General features: G+C 44.1%; 2 protein-coding genes across 8 annotated transcripts in view; one reads left to right on the top strand and one right to left on the bottom strand.

Moving 5' to 3' along the window:
* ALDH1L1 (aldehyde dehydrogenase 1 family member L1) overlaps positions 1-11960 on the top strand; it is a 31162-nt gene extending 19202 nt beyond the window's left edge. For both annotated transcript variants that reach the window (XM_077276628.1, XM_077276629.1), the window contains exons 5-23: positions 39-140; positions 470-559; positions 893-1030; positions 1241-1366; positions 1450-1541; positions 2019-2166; positions 2292-2411; positions 2505-2632; positions 4427-4577; positions 5497-5567; positions 6055-6160; positions 7076-7163; positions 7293-7386; positions 8835-8934; positions 9102-9200; positions 9276-9441; positions 9915-10020; positions 11024-11223; positions 11403-11960. In XM_077276628.1, the coding sequence (XP_077132743.1) occupies positions 39-140; positions 470-559; positions 893-1030; positions 1241-1366; positions 1450-1541; positions 2019-2166; positions 2292-2411; positions 2505-2632; positions 4427-4577; positions 5497-5567; positions 6055-6160; positions 7076-7163; positions 7293-7386; positions 8835-8934; positions 9102-9200; positions 9276-9441; positions 9915-10020; positions 11024-11223; positions 11403-11458 (2181 nt within the window). In that variant the 3' untranslated portion in view covers positions 11459-11960. The remainder of the gene's footprint in view (positions 1-38; positions 141-469; positions 560-892; positions 1031-1240; positions 1367-1449; positions 1542-2018; positions 2167-2291; positions 2412-2504; positions 2633-4426; positions 4578-5496; positions 5568-6054; positions 6161-7075; positions 7164-7292; positions 7387-8834; positions 8935-9101; positions 9201-9275; positions 9442-9914; positions 10021-11023; positions 11224-11402) is intronic.
* The window catches only part of SLC41A3 (solute carrier family 41 member 3), a 53401-nt gene continuing 43782 nt past the window's right edge, over positions 11886-21504 (bottom strand). For 5 of the 6 annotated variants that reach the window (XM_077276632.1, XM_077276634.1, XM_077276630.1 and 2 more), the window contains exons 3-11: positions 17537-17644; positions 17385-17456; positions 16559-16703; positions 16337-16483; positions 16110-16254; positions 15537-15616; positions 15313-15447; positions 14930-15078; positions 11886-12949 (exon numbers count right to left, since the gene is read on the bottom strand). In XM_077276632.1, coding sequence (XP_077132747.1) covers positions 12764-12949; positions 14930-15078; positions 15313-15447; positions 15537-15616; positions 16110-16254; positions 16337-16483; positions 16559-16703; positions 17385-17456; positions 17537-17644 — 1167 coding nt within the window. In that variant the 3' untranslated portion in view covers positions 11886-12763. Of the gene's footprint in view, positions 12950-14929; positions 15079-15312; positions 15448-15536; positions 15617-16109; positions 16255-16336; positions 16484-16558; positions 16704-17384; positions 17457-17536; positions 17645-18970; positions 19510-21504 lie in introns of those variants that run through there. The other variant, XM_077276635.1, reaches the window with a different exon arrangement.

The raw sequence follows: 21504 nt of genomic DNA, 5'->3' as shown, positions 1-21504 counted from the left end.
AGCGATGAGATTTTGTTCCTCTGCCGTCTGTCTTGCAGGTGGAGGCCGTGCGTCTGATTGCACACGGCTCGGCTCCGAGGATCCCACAACCCACTGAAGGGGCCACATATGACCCAATACAGAAGAAGGAAACTGCAAAGGTGACCTGACCTGTTCTACTGGTTCACTCTTACTCTGCTCCACCTCCGCGGGGCTTCACAGTAAGATGGCGTCACCCGCCAGGTACCGTCCAACCGCTGGAATAACCCGACTGCGCCGCAACGTCAATACTTCTATATAGTAAAAAGTTGCTGAGGTCTGATTAACGGTGCAGGACGTCTGACCATGGACATTCGGAGGTTGTGTTGTTGTTCAGCCCAAGCATGAAACGTTAGAGAATGTGGATTTTTGTAGTTAATGACTGAGTGGGTGATGAGGAATTATTGGGATGGTCGGCCCTTACTCAGGTTTCCTTTGTCCAAATCTGTAGATTAATTGGGATGAGTCGGCAGAAGCGATACACAACTTCATCAGAGGGAACGATAAGGTGCCGGGCGCCTGGACCGAGCTCAACGGCAGCGTAAGTGCAGAGTCTACAGCGCCATCTTATGGACACCACCGGTGCTGCAGAAAACATAGCAGTGATGAGCGGATCAATTCACAGGACCAGTGGCCACGTCAGTAGTCCACGGCCGCTAGATGGGAGCCCTGCGTGCCCCCTAACTGCTGGCATCCCGCTCGTCTTTAGATCAGTAGCCTGCCGCGACGTCATCATTGTGGGGTGACGCACACACGACATCCTGCCAGGCGACTACTGATCAGAACCGGAGCCAAGATGCCGGTGAATCGATTCTCTCACCTCCATTAGATAGTCAGATAATTTACTGATTTACTTATTTTTTCTGTTATCTAGAAATTGACTTTTTTCGGTTCATCCTTCACCCCCAATGGACCGAGCCCGGATGGAGAACCTCTGGAAATCCCTGGGGCGTCAAAGCCGGCTGTGGTCACCAAGAACGGGCTGGTGCTGTTTGGAAATGATGGGAAAACTGTAAGTGATGTGATAAAATCCCACCAATCTCATCGGGTGATTATAACATCCCGCACCATGGGTTCCAATAATCCAACTTTCCGCCATGTTGTGACCTGGGACATGTGGCGTATTGTGTGAGTGGGTCCCTCGGGGAATAGTGGGGACACCACAATATGGGGCCAGTCGGTTTCCATTGGCCGCGTGTCACAGGTTTATATTTACTCGCAGCTGATAGTGAAGAACCTTCAGTTTGAGGACGGGAAGATGATTCCGGCGTCTCAGTACTTTAAGTCATCGGACAACGCGTCCTTACAGCTGTCCGCGGAGGAGCAAGCCGTGGCGGATGAAATGCGGGTATGTGCGTCCCAGACCTCCCGCCATGACTGTCATCTAGGCCAGTCGGTAGTTTGGTAACCGTCTCTGTGCTTGTGTCCTAGGCCGCCTGGAAGCGCATCCTCACCAACGTCCCCCAGGTTGAAGACTCCACTGATTTCTTCAAGGCCGGAGCAGCATCTATGGACGTTGTCAGGTTAGATAACGACCATCAATAAGTAATTAATGGGAAAGCTACAGAACGTTGTATCTTAATAACCCTAGGATGGTTTAATTCTGGAGTTTACTGCTCACTGCCTGGTTACCGGCCACCTCTGCAGTCTTATCAGCGGAGGTCAGTTCCTACACAAGGAGTGCAGCAATTACAAGCTCTTTATAGAGCTTGTAGCCGCTGCTCTGAAGCTGAATGGATTGCTGGACTCTCTGTGCTCCTCCGATGTTACAGTGACAGGGCTACCTCTGTTTGCAGCAGTGGAGAGTGCAGTTTGGACCAGTTGGGCGGTGATGCCGCCGGCCTCCACTGCTGGTCATTCAGGAAGCCGGGCGATAGAGGAATGGTGACACGTTGGGAACATCTCTGTCTATCTCATGGGGACGGAGGGGTGTTTGGACTTTTACGGTGGGCTCCCATGTGCCCCTGATGACTGTCCCCTTTCTGTGCTCATGTCTCCAGGCTGGTGGAGGAGGTAAAGCTGAAGTGTAAGGGGCTGCAGCTGCAGAATGAAGACGTCTACATGGCCACCAAGTTTGAGGAGTTTGTGCAGATGCTCGTGAGGAGACTGAGAGGCGAAGACGCGGAGGACGAAATACTCATAGATTACGTAAGATGTGTATCAATGATCAGCGTGAAGTGTGCAGATATCGCCGTCCTCCATGTCTCTGGTCCAGGAAGCTGAGATACGTGGGGCTGTTTGTTGAGGTCTTCGCTTTATCTCTCCGTCTGCAGGTGGAGAAGGACGTTAATGATATGAAGATCAGGATTCCCCATCAGCTTTTCATCAATGGACAGTTTACAGACGCCGAAGGCGGGAAAACCTATGAGACGATTAACCCCACGGATGGAAATGTAAGAACCGAAATAATACGAGCGCGCTCACAGGCCAACATGGCAGATGGGGCGAATCGCTCCCCTGTGTTCATCCAATTCTCCTCTTTGTAGGCCATTTGCAAAGTGTCTCTGGCCCAGGTGTCAGACATCGATAAGGCTGTAGCCGCTGCCAAGGACGCCTTCGAAAAAGGCGAATGGGGAAAAATGAATCCAAGGGATCGAGGCCGCCTGATCTACAGGTGAGTTCCCTGTCTGGTTGGTGCCAGTGTCTTAGCAGTGTGAGATGGTGGTGGTAGCACTACACTGCATTATCCAGGCACCTACAGTGGGGCAAAAAAGTATTTAGTCAGTCAGCAATAGTGCAAGTTCCACCACTTAAAAAGATGAGAGGCGTCTGTAATTTACATCATAGGTAGACCTCAACTATGGGAGACAAACTGAGAAAAAAAAATCCTGAAAATCACATTGTCTGTTTTTTTATCATTTTATTTGCATATTATGGTGGAAAATAAGTATTTGGTCAGAAACAAAATTTCATCTCAATACTTTGTAATACATCCTTTGTTGGCAATGACAGAGATCAAACGTTTTCTTTAAGTCTTCACAAGGTTGCCACACACTGTTGTTGGTATGTTGGCCCATTCCTCCATGCAGATCTCCTCTAGAGCAGTGATGTTTTTGGCTTTTCGCTTGGCAACACGGACTTTCAACTCCCTCCAAAGGTTTTCTATAGGGTTGAGATCTGGAGACTGGCTAGGCCACTCCAGGACCTTGAAATGCTTCTTACGAAGCCACTCCTTCATTGCCCTGGCGGTGTGCTTTGGATCATTGTCATGTTGAAAGACCCAGCCACGTTTCATCTTCAATGCCCTTGCTGATGGAAGGAGGTTGGCACTCAAAATCTCACGATACATGCCCCATTCATTCTTTCATGTACCCGGATCAGTCGTCCTGGCCCCTTTGCAGAGAAACAGCCCCAAAGCATGATGTTTCCACCACCATGCTTTACAGTAGGTATGGTGTTTGATGGATGCAACTCAGTATTCTTTTTCCTCCAAATACGACAAGTTGTGTTTCTACCAAACAGTTCCAGTTTGGTTTCATCAGACCATAGGACATTCTCCCAAAACTCCTCTGGATCATCCAAATGCTCTCTAGCAAACTTCAGACGGGCCCGGACATGTACTGGCTTAAGCAGTGGGACACGTCTGGCACTGCAGGATCTGAGTCCATGGTGGCGTAGTGTGTTACTTATGGTAGGCCTTGTTACATTGGTCCCAGCTCTCTGCAGTTCATTCACTAGGTCCCCCCGCGTGGTTCTGGGATTTTTGCTCACCGTTCTTGTGATCATTCTGACCCCACGGGGTGGGATTTTGCGTGGAGCCCTAGATCAAGGGAGATTATCAGTGGTCTTGAATGTCTTCCATTTTCTAATTATTGCTCCCACTGTTGATTTCTTCACTCCAAGCTGGTTGGCTATTGCAGATTCAGTCTTCCCAGCCTGGTGCAGGGCTACAATTTTGTTTCTGGTGTCCTTTGACAGCTCTTTGGTCTTCACCATAGTGGAGTTTGGAGTCAGACTGTTTGAGGGTGTGCACAGGTGTCTTTTTATACTGATAACAAGTTTAAACAGGTGCCATTACTACAGGTAATGAGTGGAGGAAAGAGGAGACTCTTAAAGAAGAAGTTACAGGTCTGTGAGAGCCAGAAATCTTGATTGTTTGTTTCTGACCAAATACTTATTTTCCACCATAATATGCAAATAAAATGATAAAAAAACAGACAATGTGATTTTCTGGATTTTTTTTTCTCAGTTTGTCTCCCATAGTTGAGGTCTACCTATGATGTAAATTACAGACGCCTCTCATCTTTTTAAGTGGTGGAACTTGCACTATTGCTGACTGACTAAATACTTTTTTGCCCCACTGTATACACCAGCACTATATGTCAGACCCCCTATAGGACGTAGAGGAGTAAACCTGAAGGAGCCCCCGGCTCTTATCTCATGTGCCCTTTTTCTTGCCTTGCTCCAGGCTGGCAGACCTCATGGAGGAACATCAGGAGGAGCTGGCCACCATTGAGTCCATAGACTCTGGAGCAGTTTACACGTTGGCCTTAAAGACCCACGTGGGGATGTCCATACAGACCTTCCGATACTTCGCCGGCTGGTGCGATAAAATTCAGGTAATGGCAGATGTGTCTAAACGTTATTGCCCCCCAACAGGTGTTATTACGGCACAGTTACTTTATATCGGCGGTGCACGATCCGCGGGGTGATGCCGTCCTGCTGAGCAGAAACTAAGCTGCTGCCATTACTGCTGGTCTGCTAGGGGCCGGCCGCCGGAGCTCTGACATGAGTCCTGTCCTCTGGGGTTAAAGTACATTTTAGTTTTAGTGTCCCCTATTGTAAAAACAAATCACTGCACAGTGCTCCCCATTATTAATCATAACTACCTAGCAATGCACCATACATTTACAGCCGAGATCTGAGTTATCTCCGATCTCTGGCAGCCGGCTGTCAATGACATCCTTTGGGCTCCCTTCACCAATATCCATACATTTTCCGCTCCGGGTCGGCGCCATTAATGTACGGCACAGTGATGCGGACACAAAGCTTGACGTTGATAGTTGGACTTCATTGCAACAGCCGAGATTGGAGATAACTCAGATCTCAGCGCATTAGATCTCACTCGGATCATGTCCTCTGAGAACCAACAGATCCACCCATTGTTCACCCCTGTAGACGGCATAAAAAGCACAATAAAAAATGGCGCCATTGATTTTGTTTTTCATTCTCCCATAAGCTAAACTGGAGGTGGTAATAGAAATCAGACGTCAGGGAGGCAAAAATCCCCAAGGTGAGGGCCATTCAGGTAGTAAAGGGCACTCCACAATGTCCTGATGCCCAGCGTTGTGTAATGGTGAAGCCTTGACATCCGCGACCCGATGCCAGGCAGATCCGCAGAGCCAATATTAGGCAAACGGAGCAAATAATGGCAGAGCAATCTATGAGCGATGCACAATGTCACAGTTTGACCATAGAGGGCGCTCTTCTGTCCGCTTCCTGATATATAGTACAAATATCCATGTTTGTGTCTCACAGGGCTCCACCATCCCCATTAATCAAGCTCGACCAAATCGGAATTTGACCTTCACCAAGAGAGAGCCCATCGGGTAAGCGCGCCATGCCAAGCTGAATTACATGCCCATCCGCTAATACAATACAGGATCGTTACGGACTTCAACTCGATCAAAGGATTGACGGGCATCGGGCACCGGTGTATCAGCGACACAACTTTCTTGTACTAATCCCTACAGCCTGGAGAAGTGCAGGACAAGCTGAGAATTCTGGGAGATTCAAGCTCCGAAGTTGCAGAATAGGAACTGCAGCTCTGGAATATATTCCCTAAATAACCAAAATGTCTCCAGGGGGGAAGGAGAATGAAATCACCATAAATCATCCCCCATAACTGACCTTACGGCACACAGTGGGCACAATTATACCGACATGACACCGGATCTATGAGACGCTTTAATTTAAACGGGCAGTTCTGCTGTCAGGTTCCCGATTAAATATTGCCCGATATGTGCAAAGAATAAAATGTGAGAAAAATGAAAATAATGCAGAACAACTGGTAGTAACCTGCGATATTTCATGCAGAGTCTGTGGAATCGTCATCCCCTGGAACTATCCACTCATGATGCTGGCGTGGAAAGCAGCGGCTTGTCTAGCGGCAGGTAACACGGTGGTGCTGAAGCCGGCCCAGGTGAGTGATGGCAGAAACAGGTTGTGAAAGCATGCTGGGAGTGGTAGTTTCCAATAACAAGCAAAATAGTGAGTGCAGCTCTGGAGGATAATACAGGAGGTAACTCGGGACCAGTAATGTAATGTTTGTACACAGTGACTGCACCAGCAGAATAGTGAGTGCAGCTCTGGGGTATAATACAGGAGGTAACTCAGGATCAGTAATGTAATGTATGTACACAGTGACTGCACCAGCAGAATAGTGAGTGCAGCTCTGGAGTATAATACAGGATGTAACTCAGGATCAGTAATGTAATGTATGTACACAGTGACTGGACCAGCAGAATAGTGAGTGCAGCTCTGGAGTATAATACAGGATGTAACTCAGGATCAGTAATGTAATGTATGTACACAGTGACTGCACCAGCAGAATAGTGAGTGCAGCTCTGGGGTATAATACAGGAGGTAACTCAGGATCAGTAATGTAATGTATGTACACAGTGACTGCACCAGCAGAATAGTGAGTGCAGCTCTGGGGTATAATACAGGATGTAACTCAGGATCAGTAATGTAATGTATGTACACAGTGACTGCACCAGCAGAACAGTGAGTGCAGCTCTGGGGTATAATACAGGATGTAACTCAGGATCAGTAATGTAATGTATGTACACAGTGACTGCACCAGCAGAATAGTGAGTGCAGCTCTGGAGTATAATACAGGATGTAACTCAGGATCAGTAATGTAATGTATGTACACAGTGACTGCACCAGCAGAATAGTGAGTGCAGCTCTGGAGTATAATACAGGATGTAACTCAGGATCAGTAGCGAATTATTAACATTGGGCAATCTAAAGCAGCTGCTAAATTGTAATATATTTAAATTATAAATTTAAATTTTTACATTTAGATTTTTAAAAATGCATAATTGTCCTGCAGGTGACACCATTAACAGCTTTAAAATTTGCTGAATTAACAGTAAAGGCTGGATTTCCTAAAGGAGTGGTTAATATCCTTCCTGGAGCGGGTAAGTAAAGTAGCAAAGTTTGATACCTCTTTGGTAAATCTACACCACCTAAAAAAGCCCACTTCATATATGTTGGGATTCTCTTTCCAAGAAACATATTCACAAAATTACTATGTATTTTTCACCCAGGATCTCTTATTGGGCAACGTCTTTCTGATCACCCCGATGTCAGAAAAATAGGATTTACTGGATCGACACCTATAGGAAAGCAAATAATGAAAAGGTGATTTATAAAGGGCCTTCATATATCCATGTATATAAGATCAGTATTATAGGAGTTATATTCTTGTACATAGGAGCAGTATTATAGTAGTTATATTCTTGTACATAGGGGCAGTATTATAGTAGTTATATTCTTGTACATAGGGGGCAGTATTATAGTAGTTATATTTTTGTACATAGGGGCAGTATTATAGTAGTTATATTCTTGTACATGGGGGCAGTATTATAGTAGTTATATTCTTGTACATAGGAGCAGTATTATAGTAGTTATATTCTTGTACATGGGGGCAGTATTATAGTAGTTATATTCTTGTACATGGGGGCAGTATTATAGTAGTTATATTCTTGTACATAGGAGCAGTATTATAGTAGTTATATTCTTGTACATAGGAGCAGTATTATAGTAGTTATATTCTTGTACATAGGGGCAGTATTATAGTAGTTATATTCTTGCACATAGGGGGCAGTATTATAGTAGTTATATTCTTGTACATAGGGACAGTATTATAGTAGTTATATTCTTGTACATAGGAGCAGTATTATAGTAGTTATATTCTTGTACATAGGGGGCAGTATTATAGTAGTTATATTCTTGTATATAAGGAGCAGTATTATAGTAGTTATATTCTTGTACATAGGGGCAGTATTATAGTAGTTATATTCTTGTACACAGGAGCAGTATTATAGTAGTTATATTCTTGTACATAGGGGGCAGTATTATAGTAGTTATATTCTTGTACATAGGGGGCAGTATTATAGTAGTTATATTCTTGTACATAGAGGGCAGTATTATAGTAGTTATATTCTTGTACATAGGAGCAGTATTATAGTAGTTATATTCTTGTACATAGGGGCAGTATTATAGTAGTTATATTCTTGTACATAGGGGCAGTATTATAGTAGTTATATTCTTGTACATAGGGACAGTATTATAGTAGTTATATTCTTGTACATAGGGACAGTATTATAGTAGTTATATCCTTGTACAAAGGGGCAGTATTATAGTAGTTATATTCTTGTACATAGGGGGCAGTATTATAGTAGTTATATTCTTGTACATAGGGGGCAGTATTATAGTAGTTATATTCTTGTACATAGAGGGCAGTATTATAGTAGTTATATTCTTGTACATAGGAGCAGTATTATAGTAGTTATATTCTTGTACATAGGGGCAGTATTATAGTAGTTATATTCTTGTACATAGGGGCAGTATTATAGTAGTTATATTCTTGTACATAGGGACAGTATTATAGTAGTTATATTCTTGTACATAGGGACAGTATTATAGTAGTTATATCCTTGTACAAAGGGGCAGTATTATAGTAGTTATATTCTTGTACATAGGGGACAGTATTATAGTAGTGATTTTCTTGTATGGGGAAGTATTATAGTGATTATATTCCTGTGCATTTGCCTCTTTTTAGATTTTTACTTTGCTTTTTATTTCAGTTGTGCAGTGAGTAATGTAAAGAAAGTGTCTTTGGAGTTGGGTGGAAAATCACCTCTGATCATCTTTACAGACTGTGATTTGGATAAAGCAGTGCGGATGGTGAGCTTTATCTTTATTTTGTGCCTATTATTTGCCACCGTTGGACTTAGCTGCAGACAATTCTTGTGCACTTTCTTTATTGTTGTTTTTGTCTCTTGCATTTTTGATGTAACTTTGTAATACTACAGATATGATATATATTTATTATCTTTGTTCTGTCCTTCCAGGGGATGGGTGCAGTGTTCTTTAATAAAGGCGAGAACTGCATTGCTGCCGGGCGGTTGTTTGTGGAGGACTCGATTCATGACGAGTTTGTGAAGAGAGTGGTGGGTGTGCAAGTAGCATGAAGACCCCTGAGCCTGTATCTTCTGACCATAATCATTAATGAAGCCTCTTTCTAGGTGGACGAGGTAAAAAAGATGAAGATTGGGGACCCTCTGGATAGGTCCACAGACCACGGACCCCAGAACCACAAGGCCCACCTGGATAAACTAGTCGAGTATTGCCAAATCGGTGTAAAGGAGGAGGCCACCCTGGTGTATGGTGGAAAACAGGTCCCAAGACCAGGTGAGATCTGGGATCATCATCATGTGTAGCACTGAAGTCACTTCGGAACCACAGCACCACAAGTCCCAGCTTATCCTGACATTTTGTTAGAATGGGAACATGCTGAGGCTTTTAGTACTTGAACAGTCGTAAGCAGCATTCAGTTATAGGGTCATTGATCGGATTCATAGAGCGGGTCTGGATCTCCTGCCAGTGTGTGCACCAGGCAGCGGGGATCCAGCCAGGAGCGCCATGTGCAGCATTAATGGAGGAAGAGGAGAGAGTCACAGAGCAGCTGAGGACAGGACACAGGAGGCCTAAAGGCAGTGATCAGGATGAGGGTCAGGATTACAGGCGGGCAGGGTGGATATCAGAATTCTGCTCCCCGCGGGGTCCAGTCTTGTATGTTTTCTTCTATACAGAACTTCCTTCACATTTCATTTGTCCGTTCTCTATTGCTGATATGAATAAATCTCAATATTTTATATTTCAAGGCTTCTTCTTCGAGCCGACCATCTTTACCGACGTAGCAGATCACATGTTCATTGCTAAAGAAGAGTCGTTCGGTCCAGTGATGATCATCTCGAAGTTCACAGACGGGTAAGAAGTTATTGATAGGGAGCCCGCCCTGCAAGGAAACTGCAATAAGATGTGATATTCAATAAGCTGCAAACAGTGGCGCCCCCTAATGTAGAAACTGGAGTATTGCAGAACGCTAAATGTTCCACTGTACAAGTGATGGTAAATAAGCAGAGTCCGTTCAGGGGCTGAAAAGTCCCCCAGATAAAGTGAATGTGGAAATCCTCCCAGAACGCAGCGTGAAATGTTATTATTGCCAACATGATACATTCTTTTCTGGATCAGAATACAAACCAAATATGCATACCAAAAATGGCCAATTCTTAGTGCACAAGTATCAACATTGTATAATGCCCAAATATTACCGTAGTCCATATAGGAAAAACAAAAATGCCATTATACAGTGCCTAAATATAAGTGGTGTATACTACCAAATAACATCTTTATATAATACTCAAACGATAGGGCTATATAGTATCCAAATAATGCCATCAAATGGACAATTAATAGCGCCATATGCAGTGTAAGAAAGCCAGTGAACAATGAAGAATTAATAGCGCCATCTAGTGAACAAATATCACCAAAATGTCACATTAATAGCGCACAAGTAACAACATTGTAGAACGCCTGAATAAGTGTGCGAAAATATTACCACCAAAAATGTCCAATTAATAGCGCCATATAGTGCACAGATACCACTCTATGGTGCCTAAATATGTACAATATAACACCCAAATAACTCATCTAATGCCCAAACAATTGTGCTATATAGTGCCCAAATAAACGACCGACCATTACCTACAACACCCCGTTCCTCCATTAGAGGGCGCTGCCCTGTTCCTCCATTAGAGGGCGCTGCCCTGTTCCTCCGTTAGAGGGCGCTGCCCTGTTCCTCCGTTAGAGGGCGCTGCCCTGTTCCTCCATTAGAGGGCGCTGCCCTGTCCCTCCATTAGAGGGCGCTGCCACCTCTGTTCATGTTCGTGGACGGTTGTATTGATATTGATGTGTCCGCTTTCTTTCCCAGCGATGTTGATGGAGTCCTGAAGAGGGCGAATGACACGGAATTCGGTTTGGCATCTGGAGTGTTCACCAAAGACATCAGTAAGGCGCTGTACGTGAGCGACAAGCTGCAGGCCGGGACCGTCTTCATCAACACCTACAACAAAACTGACGTGGCTGCGCCATTCGGGGGCTTCAAGCAGTCCGGCTTTGGAAAGGATTTGGGTGAGGATCAATGTCGTCTTTTGTTATTCCTGGGAGAGCCGGGTGACTGCCACTATGGACGCCATCGCTTCTCTTCAGGAGGATTTGTATATGTTCGTTACCCTCCTCTCGCCTTATACTTATGAGGAGCTACTGCGCCCTGATATAAAATCTAACTTTGAATACTTTTTCGCCTGTAGGTGAAGAAGCGCTGAATGAATATTTAAAGACAAAAGCCGTCACTATCGAGTACTAGAAATATGACGTCATAGGGAATAGAACCATCCGGAAGCACGAAACAGCTGAAAATCTTTGCTCTTACCAAAGATTTTATTTAAAGGGAAACAGTGACTCCCCATTCTGGTTCATAGAGCTGGGGAGAGGGCCCCTTTAATTTCCAAGCCCTGATATCTGAAATGTATTGCTATATACAGTGATAATTAATGACATTATTACAGCTTTCCGAGGATCCTGAATGGCAGATCAGACTAGATCTCTGTCGATACGTCTGCTGCTCCAATATGGCTCCATATCACTGCATGACTGTCGTGGAGGCAATAACGGAGACTATTCTGGTCACTCAGCTTTCCGAGGAACAGACATGGATCAAAGTGACCCGAAAACTGTATATTTACTGGAGATTGTATGAAAATCTGTATATAGAATGACCCTTTATACTTTTGATTGCCGGATCCTCATCTCCGTCTGTCTAAATCAGTGTTTAATAATTGCTTAATAAAATTGTAAAAAATATAAAATCTTGTTCTTATTGAAATTTGCCAGAACTTGTTCACTTTGCTGGGATCGGACCACTGAATTTTCCCTGTAATGCTGAATGACATGAAGGATCCTTCTATTGAGAATATAAGTGCCCGACTTAGATGTCTGGCAGCGGTTTAGTCCTGGATTCCTATTAAAAACACATGCATGCTCAGAAAGAGTAAGCGTGCATGTGTATGTGGAGCCAGAGATGGTCATCAGCCAAATAAGTGTTGGGACTATGGAGCACGGTTGGGTCCTGTCCCAATTTGAGGTTGTTTTACAAACCAGAACCTCAGGGGCGGTACTTATGGAAATATAACAGGAGGGGAGTTAGTTATGCTAATTTGACACTGAAAGGGTGGGTTTATGCAAAGTTGCATCAAAAGGGATGTTTCTGACTGTCTTTTTTGGGACTGACCCTGGTAGGATGGGGATGACGTGTAGACTTCCAGCTGTGTCAGAACTCCTGAAAGGTTTATGTATGAGGGTAACTATGATTTTGTCCCTATGGCCTCGGATTTCTCGCCCTCACACACATGAAGTCACTCAGGACAACTGTTTTTATTGTAAATGGCATAATATTTCTCTATAAATACGAAGAATTTAATATTTTCCTTATAAATTAGCAGTTTCGGCTGAGATTTCCGTCGCTGGTGAGGAATATCACAAGATAAATAGTCCGCTTGGTGTCGTCGCCGGTAGAAAAGACAAATTCTTCTATTGTTCCTTTCATGTGCAAGTTTAGTAGCAAAAGAAAAAAGGAGAAAAAAAATCAAAAAATCATTTGCTATTAGTCCAGTCAGTCTCCCAGCTCCGACTCTGTGGCAGAAAGGAGCCAGACGAGCCGGAAACAGACGGCGAGGAATCCGGTGCCCAGCAGGTCGCCCAGGGCGGTGAGGTACGGGATGGAGAAGTTGTCGGGGTCCAGGGCTCTTCTCCACATGAAACGAACAATGAGGTCGGCGACGTATAACAGGATACAAACCTATAACATAAGAGATTGTGTACGTGAAACGCTCAGGTTTTTCACCTTTAAAGCCTTCATTCACTGACAGAAAGCAGAGATCCTGAAGACACCGAGGAACTGAAGCACAATTTTTCAAACACGCTAGGCCTCGGTTATCACAACTGTCTACACCAACCAGAGGTCAGCTTTCATTTTGTAAAAAGGCGTGATAAAGTGAAAGCTGCATTCTGATTGGTTGCTATGGGCAACACAGTTTTGATAAATTTGCTCCTGTGAATCAACGTTGATCTCTTCTGGTTTTATGTAAATAATTTACAATGCGACCATGGACCGAAGAGAACCTTATTTCTGGGTTCAGTCATGGTCAAATCACCTTCCTAATAATGGGTAAATCATCATGCTGGCCCATCGAAACCTCTGACTCCCACTACATGGCGAGACTTGGAGAAACGTATGAGACCCGCCCATAAACTGAGAATATCCTAAGAGACCCGCCATATACCAAGAACACCCCACAAGACCCGCCGTGTACCAAGAACACCCCACGAGACCCGCCGTATACCAAGAACATCCCACGAGACCCGCCGTATACCAAGAACATCCCACGAGACCCGCCGTATACCAAGAACATCCCTCAAGACCCGCCGTATACCAAGAACACCCTATAAGTTCTGCCCAAATACGGAGAACATCCCACAACACCTGCCGTATACCAAGAACACCCCACGAGACCCGTCGTATACCAAGAACACCCCATGAGACCCGCCGTACACCAAGAACACCCCACGAGACCTGCTATATACCAAGAACACCCCACGAGGCCCGCCGTATACCAAGAACACCCCATAAGAGATGGCCATGTACCAAGAAAACACCCCACGAGACCCACCGTATACCAAGAACACCCCACAAGAGATGGCCATGTACCAAGAACACCCCACGAGACCCGCCGTATACCAAGAACATCCCACGAGACCCGCCGTATACCAAGAACACCCTATAAGTCCTGCCCATATACGGAGAACATCCCACAACACCTGCCGTATACCAAGAACACCCCACGAAACCCGCCGTATACCAAGAACATCCCACGAGACCCACCGTATACCAAGAACATCCCACAACACCTGCCGTATACCAAGAACACCCCACGAGACCCGCCGTATACCAAGAACATCCCACAAGAGATGGCCATGTACCAAGAACACCCCACGAGACCCGCCGTATACCAAGAACATCCCACAACACCTGCCGTATACCAAGAACACCCCACGAGACCCGCCGTATACCAAGAACATCCCACAAGAGATGGCCATGTACCAAGAACACCCCACGAGACCCGCCGTATACCAAGAACATCCCACAACACCCGCCGTATACCGAGAACATCCCACGAGACCCGCCGTATACCAAGAACATCCCACAACACCTGCCGTATACCAAGAACACCCCACGAGACCCGCCGTATACCAAGAACATCCCACAAGAGATGGCCATGTACCAAGAACACCCTATAAGTCCTGCCCATATACCAAGACAACCCACGAGATCCACCGTATACCAAGAACACCCCATGAGACCCGCTGTATACTGAAAACGCCCCATGAGATCTTCCCATATACCGGAAATATCCTACAAGACCTGCAGTATACTGATAACACTCCACCAGACCTGCAGTATACTGATAACACTCCACCAGACCTGCAGCATAGCAGGAAGACCCCACAATCACACTTTGCCCCTTGTCACATTGCTTATTCTTGCCCATTTTTCCTGCTTCCAACACATGAACTTCAAGAACTGCACTTGCTGCCCGATATCTCCCACCTCTGACATGCGCCATTGTCACTAATTGTGATTATTGTTATTCATGTTTAATGTTATGGCTGATCGCTGTATAGGGTGCACATATTATAATTACCTGCTGATTGGGCACAATTTAAATATGCTAATTCCCCTTGTACTAAGGACCGCCTCCCTGTATAGTCCCGCCATTACCTGTAGGAGCGCTGCCACCAGGTAGAAGGTGATGAACAGTGCGGTGAGCGACGTGTGCCCTCCCTGCAGCAGGTGGATGGTGTACAGGAAGACCAGGTGTCCCGGCACCACCAGCAGGAATAACACCCTGGCTGATTTGGAATTAATACCTGTAAAAAGGCGAAGAGGAAAATGATAACTGGACCGAGACTGCAGAGTAGAATCTGCAAAACAATGCAAATCCAATACCCCGCCATGTCTTGGGGTGAAGCACAGATTTCGTATTCCCCTCAGAGCTCACAGTCGCCCCCTGCTGCATGATCCCCCGAGAGGAGTGGGGGGAACGGAAGTGTCGACTACTCTGAGCACATTTCTCCCCTGGCAGGTACTCGCCAGCTTCATACCTGAGGAGAAGAACGTCGTGCACGGATTGGGCCAGTGCTGTCTCATTTTATACGGTAAGACGCCGGGCATGCTCCAGAAATGGAGGAATGTGGAGATCCGACTTGCCTGAATCGCAACGAGATTTCCTGCGACTCCTGGGAATCACAAAGGGAAAAAAAGGTGAATAACACCGTAAAGTGAGGAGCAAAAATTACATAAAAAGGCAAAAACATTCTCCATATACCATTTATAACAGGTGTGAAAACCGCCATGCCCTCGAATTTTGGGTCTGTTACAGTCTTGTCTAAGATAAGTCCACCGATACTAGATAAGTAGCGGGAAGAAAAAATTAGAAATACAGAATAAAACCAGGACTTGCCCCCCAATTAATATGGCAAAATATAAATATATCATATTTTACAACTTAGCAAATTCCTATACTTAGTTATAATTCCAGTTATTTATATAAATTGCATTAATAACATATTAGCTATAGTTTATACCCCTCCTATAATTACATGCAGATTATTTATACCCCTCCTACACCACATTTAAAGGGGAAACACTGAGTATCCCCCTGTCAGCAGCTAACTGAGGAGAAGGGGGTCTTTGCTGCTGTGAGCCCCACAATACACTGATACCAGCTGTAGTCACAGCAGTTTTCAACAGCTACTTGGGATCCTGAGGGTCCAGATTGGAGGAGCTCTTGGCCTAACTAGTAGAGGGTGCTCCCCAACAAGGGACATCACCCGCCTGCAGCGGTTCTGGTGTGATTCTGCAGGATGACCCTGAAGACGTCTCCACCTGTTTCCATTACCTGCTAATAGACATGGCCACAATAACCGGCTGCCAACCAGACTTTAAAACTTCAGCAATGGACGGGCTCTGCTTGGCGATGGCCACCCACAGTGGGATCAGGATGATGAAAAAGGCACAGATCAGAGGAGAGAGGTACTGGACGTCTAGTTGGGGCACAAGAGACCTCACGGTTACACCGCACGTCCGAGCTCGGCTCAATGTCCTCGTCTACCTGAAGTCTCCTACCTATGTAGCTGAACAAGGTGCTGCTGATCCCTGCGAGCAGTGACAGAGTGATCAGGTCCCCCAGGCTGGCCGCGATGGGAGTAGCTACGTTGTCAGGGTTAATTCCCAGCTTCCGAGATGCAATGATGACCCCAACCATCACCAGACCTGAAAGGACAAAAGGGCAAAGTGAAGTGACATGGAGCCAACGGTGATCGTGAAGGAGGAGATCACTGGTCTTACCCAAAGACAGGGCAGCGATGAATGCGGTGGTCACGCTGCTGGCGCAGAGGACGGCGGCCTGGTCTAGTTCTACATAACCTTTAGACAGTGCGCCCAAGATAACAGCAGCAACAGCGGCCAATAAACCAACGACTGTGGCCTGAACCTGGAATACAACCATATTGTATGAGGTCTTGTACACGCGGCTATTACTTCTCCATGGTCTCATGTTCTGGCGCACTACAGGTTTGTGATAGGGGCTATAGGCATATAGATCCTTAGAGCTTTACAATAAGCAAACGCCATTTTTACCAAAATGCCCCTTTACGTTAGTTCTCCTGAATTCAGCTCAACAGTTTATATGGAAAGAAGTGGATAAGCAGCTGCCCAAAATTCTGGCACCCCTTATCTTGGGAGAAATAAAGGAGGGAATCGTGGATCATGTGATCCCTGCCTTTACTGTAGACAATATAGCCAATATTCATGATAATGGTCACCCGTCACCCTTAAAGGGGTTATATCACCTGACACCTGAAATCAACATGTATCTTGACTTTTATATGAGAACAGTCCAGGTTCTCTCTCCAGGATGATAGAGTGACACAGGTTAGGGTTAGGGTTAAATGTAAGGCCCAGGAGAGGCAGGAGTCTGTGCTCTGTGCAGCAGCACGCCGCATGGCACAGGCAGCACTCAGACTCCAGCCCGCTGGGAGCAATGAGGTGAGCACGGCTTGTTTTCTCTTTTACTTGTTTATAACCCATCCTTAGCATTTATACTTTAAACAACACCTTTAGGTGGCTATAGTTATTATCAAAACATTTAACGCATGAAGGTGAATAGATGAACCTGAATTAAAGCCAGATTGCTGACGGCCATCTTCCATCGCTCATTGGGGTCATCCAACTGTCCAGTATTTGCCTGTGAACAGGAAAAGGTGAGTGAGGTTTTGAGACACCAGCTGGAAAGACGCCATTGTGTGACTTATGCAAAAGGCTTACAGCGGTGGAGAGCCGAGAGGCCAGAGTCATCTCCAAGTTGCCCTTGAGACCCACCAATGCTGGAACCAGAATGAAGACCTCGGTGATGGTCCGAAAGACAACCCAATGCTGGAAGAGAGGAGGTAATACCATGAGAGTAGTACGGTCATAGACGAGTAATATGGCTTCTTCATTCAGCTTCCACCAAGGACGATTTTGCCCCTTGTGATGAAGGAACTGGTTAAAAACATTTTCACCAATGAAATTGCCACAATTGTTCCTAGTCATAAAGAAGGTGGACGCTGTAGATCAGCAACAGTAGAAAAGAACCCAACATTAACCATAAGCCCAACATTGCTTCCACCTATATGTTACATTAAGACCAGCTGAGCCGGAAGCGCCGACCTTCATGTCACAAGATGGGAGAGACCCACAGGCAAAACTATAAACTTCTGCTTCTTCACTATGAGACTCATCATTCCAGTTCCCGTATATTTCCTGATGGATAGAAGACGCCATGTACAGTCCACACGGACAAGAATGCTCTCTCCTTCCATGCATCATACACAACCATCATCGTCCCTGTAATGAAACCTTTGTAATTCTATCATCGTGATTCACATATGAACTTGGCATTTAATCGAATAATTGGAATTATTCGCAAAAATATCATCACTTCAGAAAACTTTCTTCCACCCTTCCATCTGCATTGCGGCCTAAGCTTTTTAGAGGCAAAACATCTGGAGATACGATGGATCTGTAAACAGGACAAACATCAATGGCGCTTGATGGACCTCATTGGCTTAGAAAGGGGTCCGTAAAGTCTGCCAATATGTTTTGCGGGTGTCCCATAAACAACATTTATCCCTTCCCTATAGGATAGATGATTAATGTATGATCACCAGGGGTATGACCTTCCTAGAACCCTACGAACCCAATTATAACTCAATGGGGTCCGACAGGTGTCAATGGTGGCCATCGTGTAGGGATCAGACTCTGTCCTTTGGTTTCCATTCATAATAGAAACCTTAACCGTAATATGAACAGAGTCTTAAGAAATCCGCGCCATCAGGGTCATCACCCAGCTTTACTAACCCTGAACGTCCAGTTAGCAGCCTAATTACGCACTAGATATGTGGGGGATGTACATTATTTCTCTATATGAGCTCAGATGAAAAGTCACTGACTCTTTAAACTAAGACAGACCCCAATCCATCCTTGTATAAATCGTATACTAATCCTGAAATACGGCCATGTGCAAACAAGGGGCAGTAACTATATACTGCACACTATAAAGTAGAGACTTGCCTTGTTGGGGTAATTTGGCCTATCCAGGATCTTTCCACGATGCTATAAACAATAGGTGATCATTCACACACCTGGCTGCTATCTGGGCAACAGGTTATACAAAGGAAGCTTCAAAATTATTCATGTGGATCATTCGACAATACGCACTTGGAAGATATCCATCAGTAGGCCAGCGGACACCATGGCCAGCCCAGACATCAGGAAGGGCAACAGCACTTGGGCGGCAATGGAGAAAACCGTCTCAGGAAAAAACCCATGTGGTGACCGTGACAGCTTGCATCGAAATCCCCTCAACTTCTTTCCCTGGTAGCAGAACTCCAATTCCAAATGAGTAACCACCATTTCTTTGCTTTGCGGCAACGTTTGCAAAAAAATGTGGAGAATCGAGGAGGCTCCAGGATCTTCCAGAGAGATGAGAAAAACTTGCATCCATTGACTTACATCGAAAGGGAAAAAATGTAAAAAGTTTAGCAAAAAGTTTTCAAAAAGTTTAGGTTTGTTGGAGGCTTCCAGAATTTATCTTAACCCATAATTCGTCCAAGAAGTCACAGGATAGTAGAGTCCGTGAGTTTATCTTGGACGATCTGCATGGTCCGGTCTTGGGAATGTGTCGGGACGTCTTGTAGATGCAAACTAAAAAGTCTTAGAATTTCCTCTAGAGAAATGAATCTTAGTCAATGATGGTCAAAAGTGAAGTCTGAAGATTCTCCTGCGACCTTGAACTATAAATTTCAAAACTGTTAAAAAGTAAAAAGACAAACTGTCCAGCTGCGAGTGCGACAAGTCCTGGAGCAATGACAGTATTAACAATGAACCGTGTGGTTATCACTGATAGTGTACATGTGCCGTGGGCCTGACCTATACGTCGGCAGTCTCTCTCCGACACAAGGCCCCGTCACGTAGCGATCATCTCGCTCCACGCCTTCTGTCTATCAGTGGGATGTCAGCGCCGTTTTCTCCTTCAGCTACAGAGAAAAAGAAACTTTTTCTAAGAATGCAAGAATGCAAAAGAGTGAAGAAAATGTGTAACTCGCGCTCTCCTGTGCTGGATTGGAAACATCGGGGGGTAATGGGAAAAGTTTCCGAGCGGTATTTGCGAACTGTGTTCCTTAGGAGCAGCCAATCAAAAGCCAAAGACTCCTATAATCCGTCATTGCTCTTTCACTAGTTTATGAGAACCGAGATAAAGATCCTGAATATGAGACTTTCTCCAAGGTAGAACAGAGATTAAATGTAATGGAGCAAGTTCATGAAAAAACACAGATCAAACCTGATACTAAAAACACGGACACTAACAACAAGACAAGTATAAAAAATACACTGGAATGTTGGTTTGGAGAACAAAAAAGTTAACAGAAAAATAATAATAATACTACTGCCTCTATATACAAGAATATAACTACTATAATACTGCTCCTATATACAAGAATATAACTGCTATAATACTGCTCCTATATACAAGAATATAACTACTATAATACTGCCCCCCTATGTACAAGAATATAACTACTATAATACTGCTCCTATGTACAAGAATATAACTACTATAATACTGCCTCTATATACAAGAATATAACTACTATAATACTGCTCCTATATACAAGAATATAACTGCTATAATACTGCTCCTATATACAAGAATATAACTACTATAATACTGCTCCTATATACAAGAATATAACTACTATAATACTGCCCCTATGTACAAGAATATAACTACTATAATACTGCCTCTATATACAAGAATATAACTACTATAATACTGCTCCTATATACAAGAATATAACTGCTATAATACTGCTCCTATATACAAGAATATAACTACTATAATACTGCCCCCCTATGTACAAGAATATAACTACTATAATACTGCCCCTATGTACAAGAATATAACTACTATAATACTGCCTCTATATACAAGAATATAACTACTATAATACTGCTCCTATATACAAGAATATAACTGCTATAATACTGCTCCTATGTACAAGAATATAACTACTATAATACTGCTCCTATGTACAAGAATATAACTACTATAATACTGCTCCTATGTACAAAAATATAACTACTATAATACTGCCCCTATATACAAGAATATAACTACTATAATACTGCCCCTATGTACAAGAATATAACTACTATAATACTGCTCCTATGTACAAGAATATAACTACTATAATACTGCTCCTATGTATAAGAATATAACTACTATAATACTGCCCCCATGTACAAGAATATAACTACTATAATACCGCTCCTATGTACAAGAATATAACTACTATAATACTGCCCCCTATGTACAAGAATATAACTACTATAATACTGCCCCCTATGTACAAGAATGTAACTACTATAATACTGCTCCTATGTACAAGAAAATAACTACTATAATACTGCTCCTTTGTACACGAATATAACTACTATAATACTGCTCCTATGTATAAGAATATAACTACTATAATACTGCCCCTATGTACAAGAATGTAACTACTATAATACTGCCCCTATGTACAAGAATATAACTACTATAATACTGCTCTTATGTACAAGAATATAACTACTATAATACTGCCCCTATGTACAAGAATATAACTACTATAATACTGCTCCTATGTATAAGAATATAACTACTATAATACTGTGTCTATGTACAAGAATATGACTACTATAATACCGCC

This window comes from Ranitomeya variabilis, chromosome 8, assembly GCF_051348905.1.
Source record: "Ranitomeya variabilis isolate aRanVar5 chromosome 8, aRanVar5.hap1, whole genome shotgun sequence".
Classification (NCBI taxonomy): domain Eukaryota; kingdom Metazoa; phylum Chordata; class Amphibia; order Anura; family Dendrobatidae; genus Ranitomeya; species Ranitomeya variabilis.
The sequence above is the reverse complement of the archived record's forward strand: the minus strand, read 5'-3'. Positions and strand labels throughout refer to the sequence as shown.